Genomic DNA, 15,030 nt, shown 5'->3' with positions numbered 1-15,030 from the left:
TCATTTTTGTACGTATATTGTAACATAGTCAATAGTAATTAATTTTATTACTCGAAAACAATACAAAAGGTACCTAATCACGGTTCATATCCCGGTCGATATAAATCTACTATTGACTATATTTTTTTGAAATGGACGCATTGCCACATTCACGCAATAAACAACACATATAAGTATGATTACATGGAAGAATTTCTCTAAATCCAAGTATAAATCAGCGATGGTTCATCGTGGACACAGTTTCCTGTAAGTTAAGTGTGTATTTTCGTAAATCTTTGCCAACCAGGTCGCGCCTAGTTTACAACCTCCGCCGGCGCATGGCGCATCGCTAATGGCCGCGTTTCCGGCGCCGCCGCCATCTTGTCGCGGCCGCCATCTTGAGCTTAATGTTAATGCGGTGTAGCCACATTTTTATTGATTTAATCTTGGTCGTAAATTAGTTTACCCTGGTGGTGTGATTAAAAGAATATTTATTGCAGTTATGCAGAATGTAGGATGAAACTTATTTAAGCATTTTACTCAAGTTAAATTAATTAAGTACGATTTCCAGCTACTATTACTTCTCCTAAATGTTCTCCTTTACGGTTAATTTAATATTTCTTTCTAAACAAACACACTAATTTGAACGTGCATCATCAAACCGCACCTTTTAGTTATTTTCCTCTGGGTTCTATACATGTTTATGAGTAATGAAACGACGTCTGTAATCTCATATAATTTTACAGCGTAAGTACATTAAAGCTTATTCATAACACAAAATGGAAACCCAGCATTTTAAACCATCATAACTCTTTTTCTCATTTGAAAACCAAATTTAACCACAATCGCTATTGTAATGCATATGCTTGTATCACATGTCATAGAAAATAAAATTTCCATTTGAAAATGTTTATCTCGACGCATTTGCATAAAACAATTTATAATCCAAACGACCAAATGCTTTCACAGTTAGAGCGATGCATATGAGTTGAAAACCGCAAGAGTGAGGCAGATGGGGGGATGCAAGTTGCAGTGGGTGGGAGAGGGAGAGATGCAAAGTTGTAACCGTATAATAAAGTACGGTGGCAGAAGCTGCGAATTTTATTGGCGTGAATGTTACTTCGTGACAAATTCGGCTCTAAGCTGACTCGTATAGATTTAGTTCAGTTTATAGTTTTTAAAATTTGTGGTGTGTAAAAATATTTGATTTAGGTTTTAAATTCTGTTCTTGTTTGAATAAGTTTTTTAAAGAGGGATAAAAATGTTGTTTGTGGAAGTTTCCGCATTAAAAAGTTAGGTCTTAAAATATATTGCCGATAAAAAGTGGAGTCGACAAGTTTGGTTGTCGGAGTTTTATTTTCCAACGTTGAACAAACAGTAATGATTCCTTAATGTAAATTTTTATTCAAAGAGAACCAATCACTACATCTTATAAAACAAAGTCTCCCGCCGCATCTGTCTGTTTGTGTGTTTGTATGTTCGCGATAAACTCAAAAAATACTGAACGGATATTCATGAGGTTTTCACCTATCAATATAGTGATGCTTGAGGAAGGTTTAAGTGTGTAATTTGTTTAGGTTTACCCGTGCGAATGTTATGCGGATGCGAATCTTAATGATCCTTAAAATTATCCGATTGACCCTAACTAGTTGAACTTATAACAGTTATAATGTTGTACTCTCCGCAAATGTGCCAAATCCCGAAGGTCCAGCAAACGTGAAGGGACCCCACTAGACAGGGCGAACCGTCTGCTCTGTAGATAAACCTCGCCGGGCCTACTGGCAGCTTGCGCAAGCAATTCAGTAGGTCAACCCACCTGATAACCCTAATGACCCTTCTATATAAAAGTCAATTTCTTGTCGGACTCATGATAGCTCACCTCAAATGCGCCAATTCCTAAAGGCCCAACACATGCAGAGGAACTTGGCTAGCCAGGACAAACCATCTGTCCTGTAGATGCAACCTCGCCGGACCTGTTGGCAGCTTGCGGGGTCCTCCACCAACCAAGATCCATTGCAACCTGATAACCTTAAGATCTTCCTAGACAAGAATCCATCGCCAGTTGGACTTATGAGACTCACCTCAAATGCGCCAATTCCCAAAGGCCTAGCAGACGTGGAGGAACTCCACTAGCCAGAGCGAACCGTCTGCCCTGGAGATGCAACCTCGCCGGACCTGCTGGCAGCTTGCGGGATCCTCCACCAATCATCACGAGCCATTCTTTGGATGAGCCCAGCTGACTGCCCACTTTCACCTGGACAGAGGAAACAATAGTGCTTAAAGGATACGATTTGATGGTGTATTGCAAAGGTTGTCTTGTTAATTTTTATGGATTTAGTTTCATATCTGAACAAATTAATGTAAGTTTCAATGTTTGTTATTTAAAAAAATGTTTCCTTGAATCAAGTCTTATATTTTCAAAAAATTGTAAAATACATGGGAGATTAATAAGAAAATTACGAGTACATAAGTCGAAATGCAAAATCCATAATATTGTGGGATTCAAGAAAGTGTGTATTGCCATACAAGACAAAATTATTGATTCACGCTTCCTACACTGATTTGCAGAATAATTAACTAGATTAAGAAACCTTTCATTGCTAATACGCCAAAGGCAAAGAAAGGTTTTAATAACAAAACTTCCGTGAGACACAGACTTATTAAATATATTAAAAACGGATCACTCACGGTCTCACGTATTACTCACACACACACACTTAAAATAGGTGAGTGACCCGTTTTTAATATATTTAAAGAAAGGTTTATCTAGTAAAATACCTAGTTAGTAAACTAATCGCAGTAGTATTGATTTATTGGATTCGAATAGTTTACCTGCCAAGCAATAAGTCGTTCCCTGGTCTCAAAGGCCAGCACCACGATGACATCCTGGCAGATGATGGCGATGGTGTTAGACTCCTTGTCGAGAGTGAAGCCTGACTCAAAGCCCAGGAACTGCTGCAGGGACAACGAAGCCTTTGTTTGACCTTTCTTGAAGCGATCTTTTGGGTCGCGGTATAGTTGCAGGTGGAGACAGTCTGGAATAAAAAAATTAAATTAGGGAGGTTTTCAGGAGGATTCGATTTTTTTGGACTATGAAGTGGCAATGAGATTTGAATGGTGGATTTTTAAAATTCTGGTCTATTAAAGAGTTAATGTCGATTTTCAGAAATATGACAAAAAAATTGAATTGCGAATTTACGTTCCTAGAGGCATATATATAATAATCCCAAATGTTATGGAGACGTTTACCAACTAGACATAAAATTAGACCTATCTCCACATTTAGTACAGAGCTCAGTAGATAAAGTCATTCATTGGTCGTGTTAAAACCGTAAAAATATCAACAGCAATCTATTTGATTTTTCACAAGATTTTCCACAGTAATATAACTTCAATGGCCTTTTTTCAATTGTGCATGGTAACACGATTTAGAAATTAGTAATGTTGTTGCCTTATTTTTCATAATATACGTCGTAATTGATCTTTAAAACGGAATCGTATTGTGAATTTCGAAAATTGTATCACAGTCACTTAAATCCCTCACCCCCCACCCGTTAATATAAAAAATGCGTCCACACAAGATTCGGGCAACCTGTTCCATTTTGTTTTATTCAACGCCTCCCCCTCAATCCCTCAAAAAGCCAAATATATCCAAGAAATCCCATTAACTTACGTCGTTTAATCATTGCAGTCACTCGAATCACACAAAAAGCGAAAAGGGAGTATGATAAAAGGTTGTTTCATGTTGTTAAGTCGTTTTGGAGTTGGGGGATAAAGACGCTTGACCCCTGAAATATCGTCGATGTGAACGTGGGCAATGAAGGAAACCCAATTACTGTGGCTCTATTTGATTCGATTAGCCGGACAGGAAAACGAGGCGCCAATCGTGGCGGGAAACGATATGAAGATATTTTTACCATCGTACCTGATTAGAAATAGGTATCAGATACACGCTGTATAATGGCACACCTTAAAATTGTATGTACCGTGTAAGTGTGTCAGGGTAATTATAATTAAATTGGTTGTTAGGACATTGTCAGACTCATAGTTATACCAAAAAAAAATAAAGTATATGGATCCCTATTCAGATTTAACAATTTGATACGGTTTTGATATTATTTTGATACGTCCTTGAAGAGCATTCACGCTGATTAGTGCATGCGAGCTGTAAGTTTAAGTCGTGCTTCAGATGCGCGCCAATCACCAAGACGATCATCAAAGTTGTATTAAAACCAGATTAAAACTATTACAAATTGTTAAATTAGAATCTCCATCCAGGTGCATATTAGAATTACTTCTAAATGTTCCATCATTTACTTCTACTCTAATTTTCATAAGTTTGCTTTCACTCATAAAATGAAGTCCAAACCCTTTTCACCTAAATTACATCTAAAAGCAAAGCTTGAATAACTAAAACCGAATCAAAGTTCGGAGTCGCACTAATGGAACTATTTTCAGCTGAAATCAAAAAGCTTTGGCCTCGGGTATTTGAACGAAGTTAGGGTTCGATTGGCAAACTAATGCCTACGCTATTGTTCAGGTCAAGAAGGTGGCATGTGTAGTATGAACTTCAAAACATACCGGATGAAATTAGAATTGTATTCACAAATCTGTTTTTTTAGTGGCGATAAATTAAAACACGACCGTAGGGAGTGTTTTAAATCAACACGAGTTCCGAATTACCTATTTATTTGCAGTCATGTATCGTACAATGTTCGGTATCGGTTTAAATATTATACAAATAATTACTCTTCTTCTTCCTCGCGTTGTCCCGGTATTTTGCCACGGCTCATGGGACCTGATGGGAGCTGGGGTCTGCTTGGCAGTTAAACTTAATCCCAAGAATTGGCGTAGGCACTAGTTTTTACGAAAGCGACTGCCATCTGTGCTTTCAACCCAGAGGTAAACTAGGCTTTATTGGGATCAACTAGTCTGGTTTTACCAAAATGTTTTCCTTCCCGAAAAGCTTTTTTAAATATACTATATACTATTAAAAATATATATATTATATTAATATTAGGGGCCTATCCAAGACGAAAATTTACATCGACATACGCCAAACTAAAAGAAAAAATGAATCAATGTGACAGATACTTCGTCAAGTCACGTGACTATTTCCATACATTATTTCTGTGCCTCCAGTGTAAAAGGGTTAAACTCAAAAAATGATTTTTTTCAGTATGGCCGAAAAACGTTTCAACCCGTGTTTTGTCGGCATTATTTCTTTAAAAATTTGGTTTTTGTTTTTAGTATAGATAGTTTAAGTGATGAATTATAACTTGTCATTTAAATTAACCTGACTTATGTGAAAGTAACAGAAATATTGGCTTTCAAAAAAACCATATCCCTTTTCACAAAAATTATTAATGTGTGAAAAGGTTAAACTGCACTTTCTCTAGTGTTGTTAAAATCTTTTTGAACTTTTGTATTGTGTAAAGAAACCATTTTGGGAACTAAATATTGCATTTTTTAGAATGATGGTAAAATAAACAAACCAAAAAGAATAATATCAATGTAATTAAAGAGTGACTTAAGTAATATATTTAATTTCTCTGTTGAAATTGCGAATGATTCAGTACAACAGGGCAGTTGTACTTGTTGGTCTTACTTCCCCATCTTTGTTTTTTTTTTTTGTTTTTGTTGCCCAATTATTTCATAATCAGTCTTCCAGATGTCTTTTCTTGTACAGGACTTTCTTTTTGATATTTGAATTCGCTCACTTCAATAAACAGCAACTTTTCCCTTTTTTTCGTTTACCTTTCTCGCAGTGACTTAAGTTTTCCATAGCACACTGAAGTTATAAAAGCTGATGGCATGCGTCATGATTACACGAGCGGGACTCACGGGAGCCGAGCGGCGTACGCGCCGCCGACCTCTTCTGCACTCCGCACATCCTATTGACTTCCACCGTGTTGCACAACGTTGACCAACTAAAAATGTTATATGGAAAGGAATCTAAGTGCACTTTAACCATAATCGTTAACTCAATTTAGCGAAACTAGATGGTGAAAAACGGTCAAAGTAAATTATTTATACCCCTTTACACATCATGACGTCCTATAAATTGTTTGTGAATAATAAAAAAACTTAAGTTTTACCGTCATTCACGAACTAGACTAGGTAGTTGAAATAGATCTTAGTGAATTTTGATTTCTTTACACCGAATGTTTCTTGAAATGTAGTTTATTCACTAAGATTAAACTTTACTTTAACCATCGTTCGTAACACGATTCTTAAGTATCAATTTTTTAAACGAGATTATATAAAAATAAATCGTTTTGAACATAATGGTTAAGATTTTTGGCAAACTTTAACCCTTTTGCACAATCGATATCTCAGCAATTAGAAGTCGTAGGGCCGTGGGTGTCAGCACAAAAGATGTAGTTTCATGAAATAAACCTTGTACTGGCAAAATTTGTAATTTGGACAAACTCGAGTTAAACCCTTTTACACTGGAGGCACAGATTTCATTATTGAGTTAAAACTACCTACTTTTTACAATTTATTTTTAATGTCTGTACACGTCATTTTGCTTCTTGTAACAAATCAGTTCCACCCTGTAGTCCAACTACATGGATAAGTGCGGATTAGTTGGACGAACTAAACGTGGGGTTAATGAGCTGGCTTTTAATTGGAACTGGTTTTAGTAGTTTAAGTGGTTTAGTTGAAAAGCATAGTGGTAATATATGTATGCTTTGAGTACATTGGTAGAGGTGCTTGTGTATTTGTGTGATTTAATGCCAGTTAAGGCGAAGTTATAGGCGAATTTAGGGCACATCATTTTGCCAACCTTTATTTTAAATGAACTGCAACATTGATAACGGGATTACGGGGGTTTGCTAAAAACATAATCCTACTCTGGCAGTCGGGTAAAAACACCGCGTTAGCGAACGCGAGTCGATCCTAATAAGATTGATGGTCGGCAATATAGAAAAAATGGACGGTTGAAATTAACTTTCTTTTGTTATGTTTATGTTCTAGCCCGACAAGAAGAGAAGAAAAATTATATTATAATATACATTGGTACTTATTCAAAAATTAAAATTTTGTTCTGTAAGTAAGCCTCAAGGGCTCTTTCACAAGTCAATGCAACATTTACAGTGACATCATAATTAATGTGACATGAAAAATACATAGCAACATTTATCAGTCAAAAATGCATGATATTATAATAATCTTAAAATAAATAATTACTAGGTATAATATACCACGAAAAGTATAGTCTCTAGAATTAATAAAAACATTAAATTTGGACTATATGGAGGTGTCTCTCCAAAAGTCAAAATGAAATATGAAACGTATTTTGCGTCAGGACTGCTGTTAAGCTAACATTCTCATAAATTTAATGAATGCTACAGAATTTGTAACAACATAATAATATTACTATTATGCGATAAATACGTAGGTACCTATTACGTAAAATAAAAGACATATGTAACTCCGTATAAGATGAATAAAGTCTAAGGAAAAAACGTGTCTCGGAAATCAAGAAAAAGTCATTCTCGGATAGATGGCGCACACACCTTTGGCCTATGCTCGGCTAGATGGCGTTGACGACTCCGTTTCATATTTAACAATTTTAACACATAGGTATCAGTGAAATAACATGGGTCGAAATGATATAAAAATAATAAAATCATTTATCCATATAAGTATATAATTTTTTTGATAGTTTTATACATTTTCATTTTGAGTTTCAATCGTGTGTCGATAGATGGCAGTAAATTTACTGTGACTACAAAATTTACTATAATAGGACCCCTCTTACTATCTATTCTCTTTGATAAAATACAACTGAATAATTATATTTTCATTTTCACTCGATGCAGCGTCTTAATTTTATTATACTCATCTTTCTTCCAACAGGCATCTTTAGCTACCTACTAAAAGGTGTCTGCTATGCTATGGTATGGTATGGTAAGGTGTTTAGAAAGCTAAACGATTATTATTTTAGCAATCAGCACCAAGCTACGATTATAGATTAATTATTAATAGTTAAAATTAATTACCTATGTAAAAGGTGAACATTACAAATTAAGAGTTTTAAGAATTCTCATATAGATGGACATTTTATTTGAAGTTCTATTGCTTTTTAAATTTGGAAATTTTTACGTTATTTCTATTCAGAATCACGTTCCAATCGTTCCCATTAGGATAAATAAAGTGTCTTAACAGTATTACATCCATTAGAAGTCGGTGCACTTTGATGTAACATCATCAACATAGTTATCTGACCATTCGTCAATCTTATTGCAACGACATACCACGGTGGGCTGGCCTTAGGCCATAACTCAAAAAAACGCATGTGGTATTTTTTGGTTTCCAATGACTGAATATTATTAGCTAATAAGTGTACTTTTATCAGGTATAAATAGATCCCGCATAACTAATTACTTTCATTCTCTAACAATCCTTGAAGTTAACGCAACTCCCGGTTGTACGCGTTCTCTTATCAAAGGCTCATTAAGTGAACGTCATTAGTAGTGAATTCCTGAGGCAATAGTAATTTTAGTGATTATTATTAATATGGAGCTTAAGGAATCAGGTATGTTGTTTCATTTCATATACAAATTATAACTTTTTCATTAAAAGTATATTTATAATAATAGGTCTACGAGGTAACAAAAAGTCAAACAAACAGGATTAGAATATTTTGTTTACTTAAACTTCTAGTTATGTTCCCAATGAATTCTAACATCGAAAGTAGTATTGTTTTGAAGCTTGATATCTCTAAATTAACGGCCATAAAAGATTATATGCAGACGCCTGCGCGTTTGATAGTTAAAAGACTGCTACGCTTGGGTAAGCGAACGCGTAGCAGCTCTACGAAAATATTACGAAAGACAATTCACCCTTTTTCTTTCTTTTTTCAGGTGATGTGTAGGTCGGAGCTTTTACAAAGGGATTTTTATTTAACTTAGTAGTTCAGATACAGAAGGATGTTATCAAGTGCTTAAAAAAAATTAGTAGAAATGTTGCCAGATGTAGAAAACGTAGATACAAGTGATTTGTATAACATAATAAAGTACTTACATTGGTAGTAGACTTGTAGTTTATTGGAAACCATCTTTGCGAAATCAGTGTATAGTTCTTAAGAAACATTCGAACTGGTTAAGTGAGAAGCAAAGTGATAATTTTCCAATAAAAATAAGGTGACTGAAAAGACGTTAAATATTTAATTGGGACAACCGTCATCATCGGGCAATTCGGAACCCTCTACTTCAGCCGGATGGCCAAAACAAGGACTTTTCGGCTTGTAGTAAGCGGTCAAAACGCAGAAGGTTAGCAGCACTAGCAACCTTGGATGCATCAGCAGTCAACAACCTGACGAATATTAGCTAATTTAGAGACCAATCAAATTCTTACGATGCATGTGCTATCTCTTCTCACAGAAGCTATACTAACAAAACACCAATATTTGTTACTACGTACTTTTATAAATTTTCGAGTTTATCCTGTTTTACCTTCGAATGGTAAAGTAATTGTGTGCGCGCCCATAGACGAATACGAATATCTTAAATAATTTTCTAGTAAATTCGGACCCTATGATTACGGGCCGTAGGAAACTACCAAAAACAAAAAATCAATAGTTGTCACAATGTGTACTTATTTAACTAGATGTTTAAAATACATTTTAGATGAATCTAAAATATTAGTTGATCTAGGTTAGTTTTTTAAGGTGACTGACACGTGACGTGAAATATTTTTCGTTGCATAATTTGTACGATATTAGCATCTCTGTAAATATATATTTTTTAATTTTAAATATATATTTTTACAATATAATTGATAAAAACTATTTGTTTTATTATATTATTCAAGAATATGTCGTAATTTATTCTTTAATTCTATTTTTATAAGGCTTTAAAATTGTACGTATTTTGCATATTTTTTTGTTATCAGTTAGATTTTTTTTATGCTAAAATATACAAAGTAGAACTATTTATTACTACTTTTTTACTAGATATTTAAACAACTAACACGAACATATTTTTATTTTGAGAGTATCTTTGATACTTTCGGAGAAATTGATTTTTGACCCTCTCTCCATACAAGCCGAGCCACCGTGCATACAGTCGAAAAATCGTCAGCCGGTGTGACTCTCAGTACAGTCAGCAGCAGAATGTGCTAAGCGGGCGAGGTGTTCACAATTACCTTGACACGCTCTTATAACCTTAAAAATAAAGTCGCGTCAAGATCATTTTGAACACCTCGCCCGCTTAGCAACTTCTGCTACTGACTGTACCTACATATTATATGCTAGAAGTAATACGACGTAGCCACTGTAGCCAGGAACACATTTCTATTTAACCTACATCCTAGCTCTTTCACTGAAGTAATTTTGGTACATTCGTAAAGGTCTTTTCACATGAGTTGACTGCCGCGCAATTTGACGCAGTTATGTGCCGTCTGAAAGCACCTTAGCTCGCTGGAGTATTACTCGATTTCTTTTAAAGTCACGAATGTGGGTGTCTTTGATATTTCTTTGGATATCTTTCACTTTGAAACTGAAGTTTCGTTTTGGTCACAGTAATGAGAGTGTATTGATTTTATTGCTTTAAATGTATATTCGCTAAATAAATTATAGTTTATTACTTATATATTCTATATTATTCTATATTCAGGCAAAAATTTTTTTTCTTATCTATTATTCAGCTACCTATATCTATCTAGTACCTATAGAGTACGTGTCACTAAACATATCATTTTCTATATTCCTTTTCTTCTCACAAGGCAGAAGAAGCAAGCTATTGTTGAACAAGCGAATACTGTGTTTTTGTTTCTGATGAATGAAGATCATTATTTAATGTTTTTTTTAAATAAAATTAAACAAAGTTATTTCATGACGGGTATATATCTATAGGTATTATGATTATCATGATTTTACTTGGTTACATTGCAGTGCGTGATTGCATTTTTACTGGTTTTATACCTCTCTGTGAAGGGTGGAGATCTCAAGGAACCCCCGTAATCCAAGAAGCACTAACCGAATTCTAAAGCAACATCTATTACTCGACAATCCCCATTCATTCCAACCCATCTATATTCACCACACATTAATCTATTTACTAATCCACCCGAATAATTATCCCAAATCCCTCCCTAATCTGAAGACAAAACTTGTTTCTATTAGACCTTTTTCCTTCGAGACCTCAACCCGATGAGTTGACTCCAACTTTGAGAATACATTAGCCGAGCGGTGACAAATTCGAGCCGTGTTTTGTTAATTCCAACCAGCGACACGACTCTGGTTTTGTTGTTCATTAACTCTTTAACAAAGGCGTTTGGCTTAGTTACGCTTGTTTTAGCTTCAGTGGATGTTGAACGGCAGTTTGTGCCACCAAGCCTTTGAGATCGAGGTAAGGGCTCAGTTGCTTTGATACAAAACTCCTCGAAGGCCCGTAATTGTGGATCGCGACAAATTAAAGAGAAGGAATGTTTTATTGCTTTTTTGTCGCCGGAACAAAGGCTGATTAATAGTGGTTTCGCTTTGAAGTTTTTGATACGCGGTTTTGTGAAACTGTATATTTTGCAACACCATAAATAATGGTCCATGATTTCGGTACAAAAATGTTATTCTTCTTTCGTGTCGAGGTTCCTTTTAAAGATTATATTTAAAATTTTCGTAGGTATTTAAAAGTGTTCAAAGAGATATTAACTGGTCATCTCCTGTACTGGATAAGTATTTGAGATGTATATTACCTATAATAGGTTGATTAATGAAAACTGGCGTAAGTATATTTTATATTTGACATTTCCGTACAGAATTCGCGTCAGTTCATATAAATTAACCTATACGTTCAAATCTTCATGATGGTTTTTTGACGAGGCATGACTCCCTTCCTAAACAAACAATGTACCTACATAATAACTGTCATTAAGAACACAGGAATTAGTCCGTACTTACCTAAATAAAAAGTTTACCTGTGCACGCGATAACTAGAGCGATTATTGTCAATATCAACCTACGGACATCAAAGAGTATTAACACTCTATTAGTACTAACTATTACATTTATACATAGGTACGTTTCTACTTTGGCAGCCAATATTAAAAACAACTTTATTTAACAAACAAGAGGATCATAAATAAGTATTTAAAATATACATTACAGCCACAATTTAATTTAACACCTCTCCGAAATCAAACCGGATAAACACCCCTAATTTATTTATTTAAATATTCGACGAACTCTGTTTGCCTTATTGTGTAAAATTTGAACAAGTCCGTACATTTGCATAGCAAATTAAATAATAAATGCGACCCATCCCCGCTGTGTGCTGGGTCGTGATGATACGGCTTTTTATTTTATTCGGCTTGAGACGCCTTTTCTGCGGAATGGGTAATCAGGAAGATAAGATTGTAACGTATTATTGTAATATTCTCTGTTTCTTTTAGAAATAGCTTAAAGGCGCTCACTGATTAACAGTCCGCCGGACGGTATCGGCCTGTCAGTTAGAACAAAATTTTGACAGTTCCGAACAACTGACAGGCCGATACCGTCCGGCGGACTGTTAATCAATGGGCCCCTTACGCTAGACTATTGTTTAGGTCATCCCCGCGGCCGTACTTGTTTCCTATAGTTTAAGATAGAAAACGTCGTTAAGTAAAGATAATCCTAGTTTTTACTCTAATATATAATTAGTATAGGTATGTAAATAGTAGGTAGGTAGGTAGGGTGTGGCCTGTAACACGAGCAAATAACTAAAACATAGATTGTACTCCTCAAACGATGACACTTTTGTGCAACAACTTTTAAAAATTATGAAGTATTTAGTTTAGAGTCACTATTTTTCATACAAAATAAAATTAAATATTACCCTCAATGGACGCCATCGCCACGCCATGCCATATCATTGTGATTGACGATGCTTGTCACGCCTTAAACATAACAAAATTCGCAATACATTGCGTCTTAGAATAAAATTTAAAGTGTCTTAAAAATCAAACCACAAGTTATTTTTAAAAGTTGCTGAACAAATGTTGGTTGGTATAACGAGTACAGCCTACAGTTAATTTTTTTGCTCGTATTACAAGCCACAGACTGTATATATATTTGATATTCTTATTGCATGTCATCAAACTGCAATTCTCACCATCAAGGCATCTTGCTTATTGTTGTTATAGTAGAATGTGCTTCTAGCTTAGTAGACATTTGCCATTTTCCAAATTACATCGCTTTCGAAGTTACTATACCCCAATGCACATTATTTCATATTAAGGATAAAAATGTAAAGTCTTGTAGATACCTACAAATTAATTTTATCTACACACATATCATAAACCCTCTATGATGCCTTCAAAATCCGTAAATAATGGCCCACATTACGATAAACTATTATTTTTACAGCAAATTTCTTATCTGTGAAAATGTGGTAATAGCTTCATTACTATATCAAAATCGATTTGGTAATGCATTCAAATTTCGAACAACTCTGAAAAACAAAGCAATTTGATTGACCCCTATTCTAATATCAGTCGAGATGACGCTTTATTCGAAATGAAATGACAAATGCATACAATATTGACAAATATCGCATGTTAGTTGTTATCGAACGATATGCCAATCGACCCCGACTCTAGTTTGTCTCTGAATATAAAAAAAACTACGGATGCGTGACGTGCGTGAAAAAAGTTTTCATTTGCCGCCATTTGACGTACAGTTAATACAGTTTATCTTTTAATTAGTTTGTAAGTAAAAAATAATGTGTTTTGTTGTTTTTAAAGTAACTATAACAAAAGTTTATATTAGATATTTTGGAGACGACACCTCATATCCGCGAGTTCCGCCAGAGAACAAAGTGCCCCAATGTCGGCTGTAATATAAGGTTAGTGAATACATCTTATATTATATTATATTATATTTCAACCTCTCAACCTCTTATAATGTCTTATACTATATATAATACCTACCCTGTAACATCATAACATTAAAGCCAATTTGTAACTTTATTAGTAAGTATATTATCTGTATTTTTAAATATTTTTCAAATGATTATGTTTATTTTTCTGCTTCCTTTTTGCAATATTGTATGATTGCCACTACCGTTAGGTAATCAGTTCTAAACTACCCTCCGGCCTGGGGCTCCACAGAAAACCAGCGCTGTGGTATTTATACCAGAGCATATGCTGAGTGGTGTCCTTTTGTAGCCACTATAGCGGCGCCAAATTTTATTTTAGTAGTTTTCTTACTCCTTTTTTCTTTTATTTTTCACTTTGCTGGTGGACTTGTCTAATTTTGTGTAACATTTACTTTAACAATTACTCTGTATCTAGCTTTAAGTGTTTTAGTTAGTAAGTTCTTCTCTCTTTTTTGTAACTGAAGTGGCGCTGTATGTAGAAGGTTTTTACAATAAATGTCTTTCTTTCTTCTTTCTTTCTTTCTTTCTTTCATCATAGAAAGCTTATAATATAGTGTGTAGATAAAGCAGTGTATGTAAATGTACATAATTAGGCATTAAAATACTTGTGTGATCTTTTTATGAAACTCATTTCATTCGTTTCATAAACCCACACTCGTATTTTAATGCCTTTCATTATGTAGCAGTCACATAAACTACTATAATTTAATGGACATTTTGTTATGTTCTAATTTGTGCTATGATACTTTCCTTGAAATTATGCTATAAAATTCACCAAGTCATCCTCCCTATTCCATTTATCGTTCACAGCTCACGCTCTAAAAAGAAGGCAATAGCCCCGTTTCAGTGACCGAATGAAAGCCAAAGCCGAACGAATGGATTGAATGGCAACAATAGCTCTCGACAACGGATGGATGAGAGTCTGGCGTTTGAGATAGGGTGTTAGAAAATGCTGGGGTTTGAGTCAGTTCATTCCGTATGTGTAAAAATCATTCTGGTTCAGTGGTTCATTTAATGACCAAGTCTAGTCTAAAGATTGTGTATCAATTACAACTTTAAACTTTTATATTGTGGTATTATTATGTTTTTTACGCAGAATCACGAGTTCGTTCAATCCTTATAGGGGAAAAAATACTTTCCCAAATTTTCCGATAGGTACCGTCATACAAATAAAAAAAAACAACGGGTT

General features: G+C 34.7%; 1 protein-coding gene across 1 annotated transcript in view; it reads right to left on the bottom strand.

Annotated features, from left to right (window-relative positions):
• LOC134797819 (uncharacterized) overlaps nucleotides 1–15,030 on the bottom strand; it is a 644,098-nt gene that overhangs the window by 5,672 nt on the left and 623,396 nt on the right. The window contains exons 4-5 of the mRNA XM_063770189.1: nucleotides 2,812–3,014; nucleotides 2,061–2,233 (exon numbers count right to left, since the gene is read on the bottom strand). Of these exons, the coding sequence (XP_063626259.1) occupies nucleotides 2,061–2,233; nucleotides 2,812–3,014 (376 nt within the window). The remainder of the gene's footprint in view (nucleotides 1–2,060; nucleotides 2,234–2,811; nucleotides 3,015–15,030) is intronic.

This window comes from Cydia splendana, chromosome 15, assembly GCF_910591565.1.
Source record: "Cydia splendana chromosome 15, ilCydSple1.2, whole genome shotgun sequence".
Taxonomy (NCBI): domain Eukaryota; kingdom Metazoa; phylum Arthropoda; class Insecta; order Lepidoptera; family Tortricidae; genus Cydia; species Cydia splendana.
This window is presented reverse-complemented; position numbering and strand designations above follow the sequence as displayed.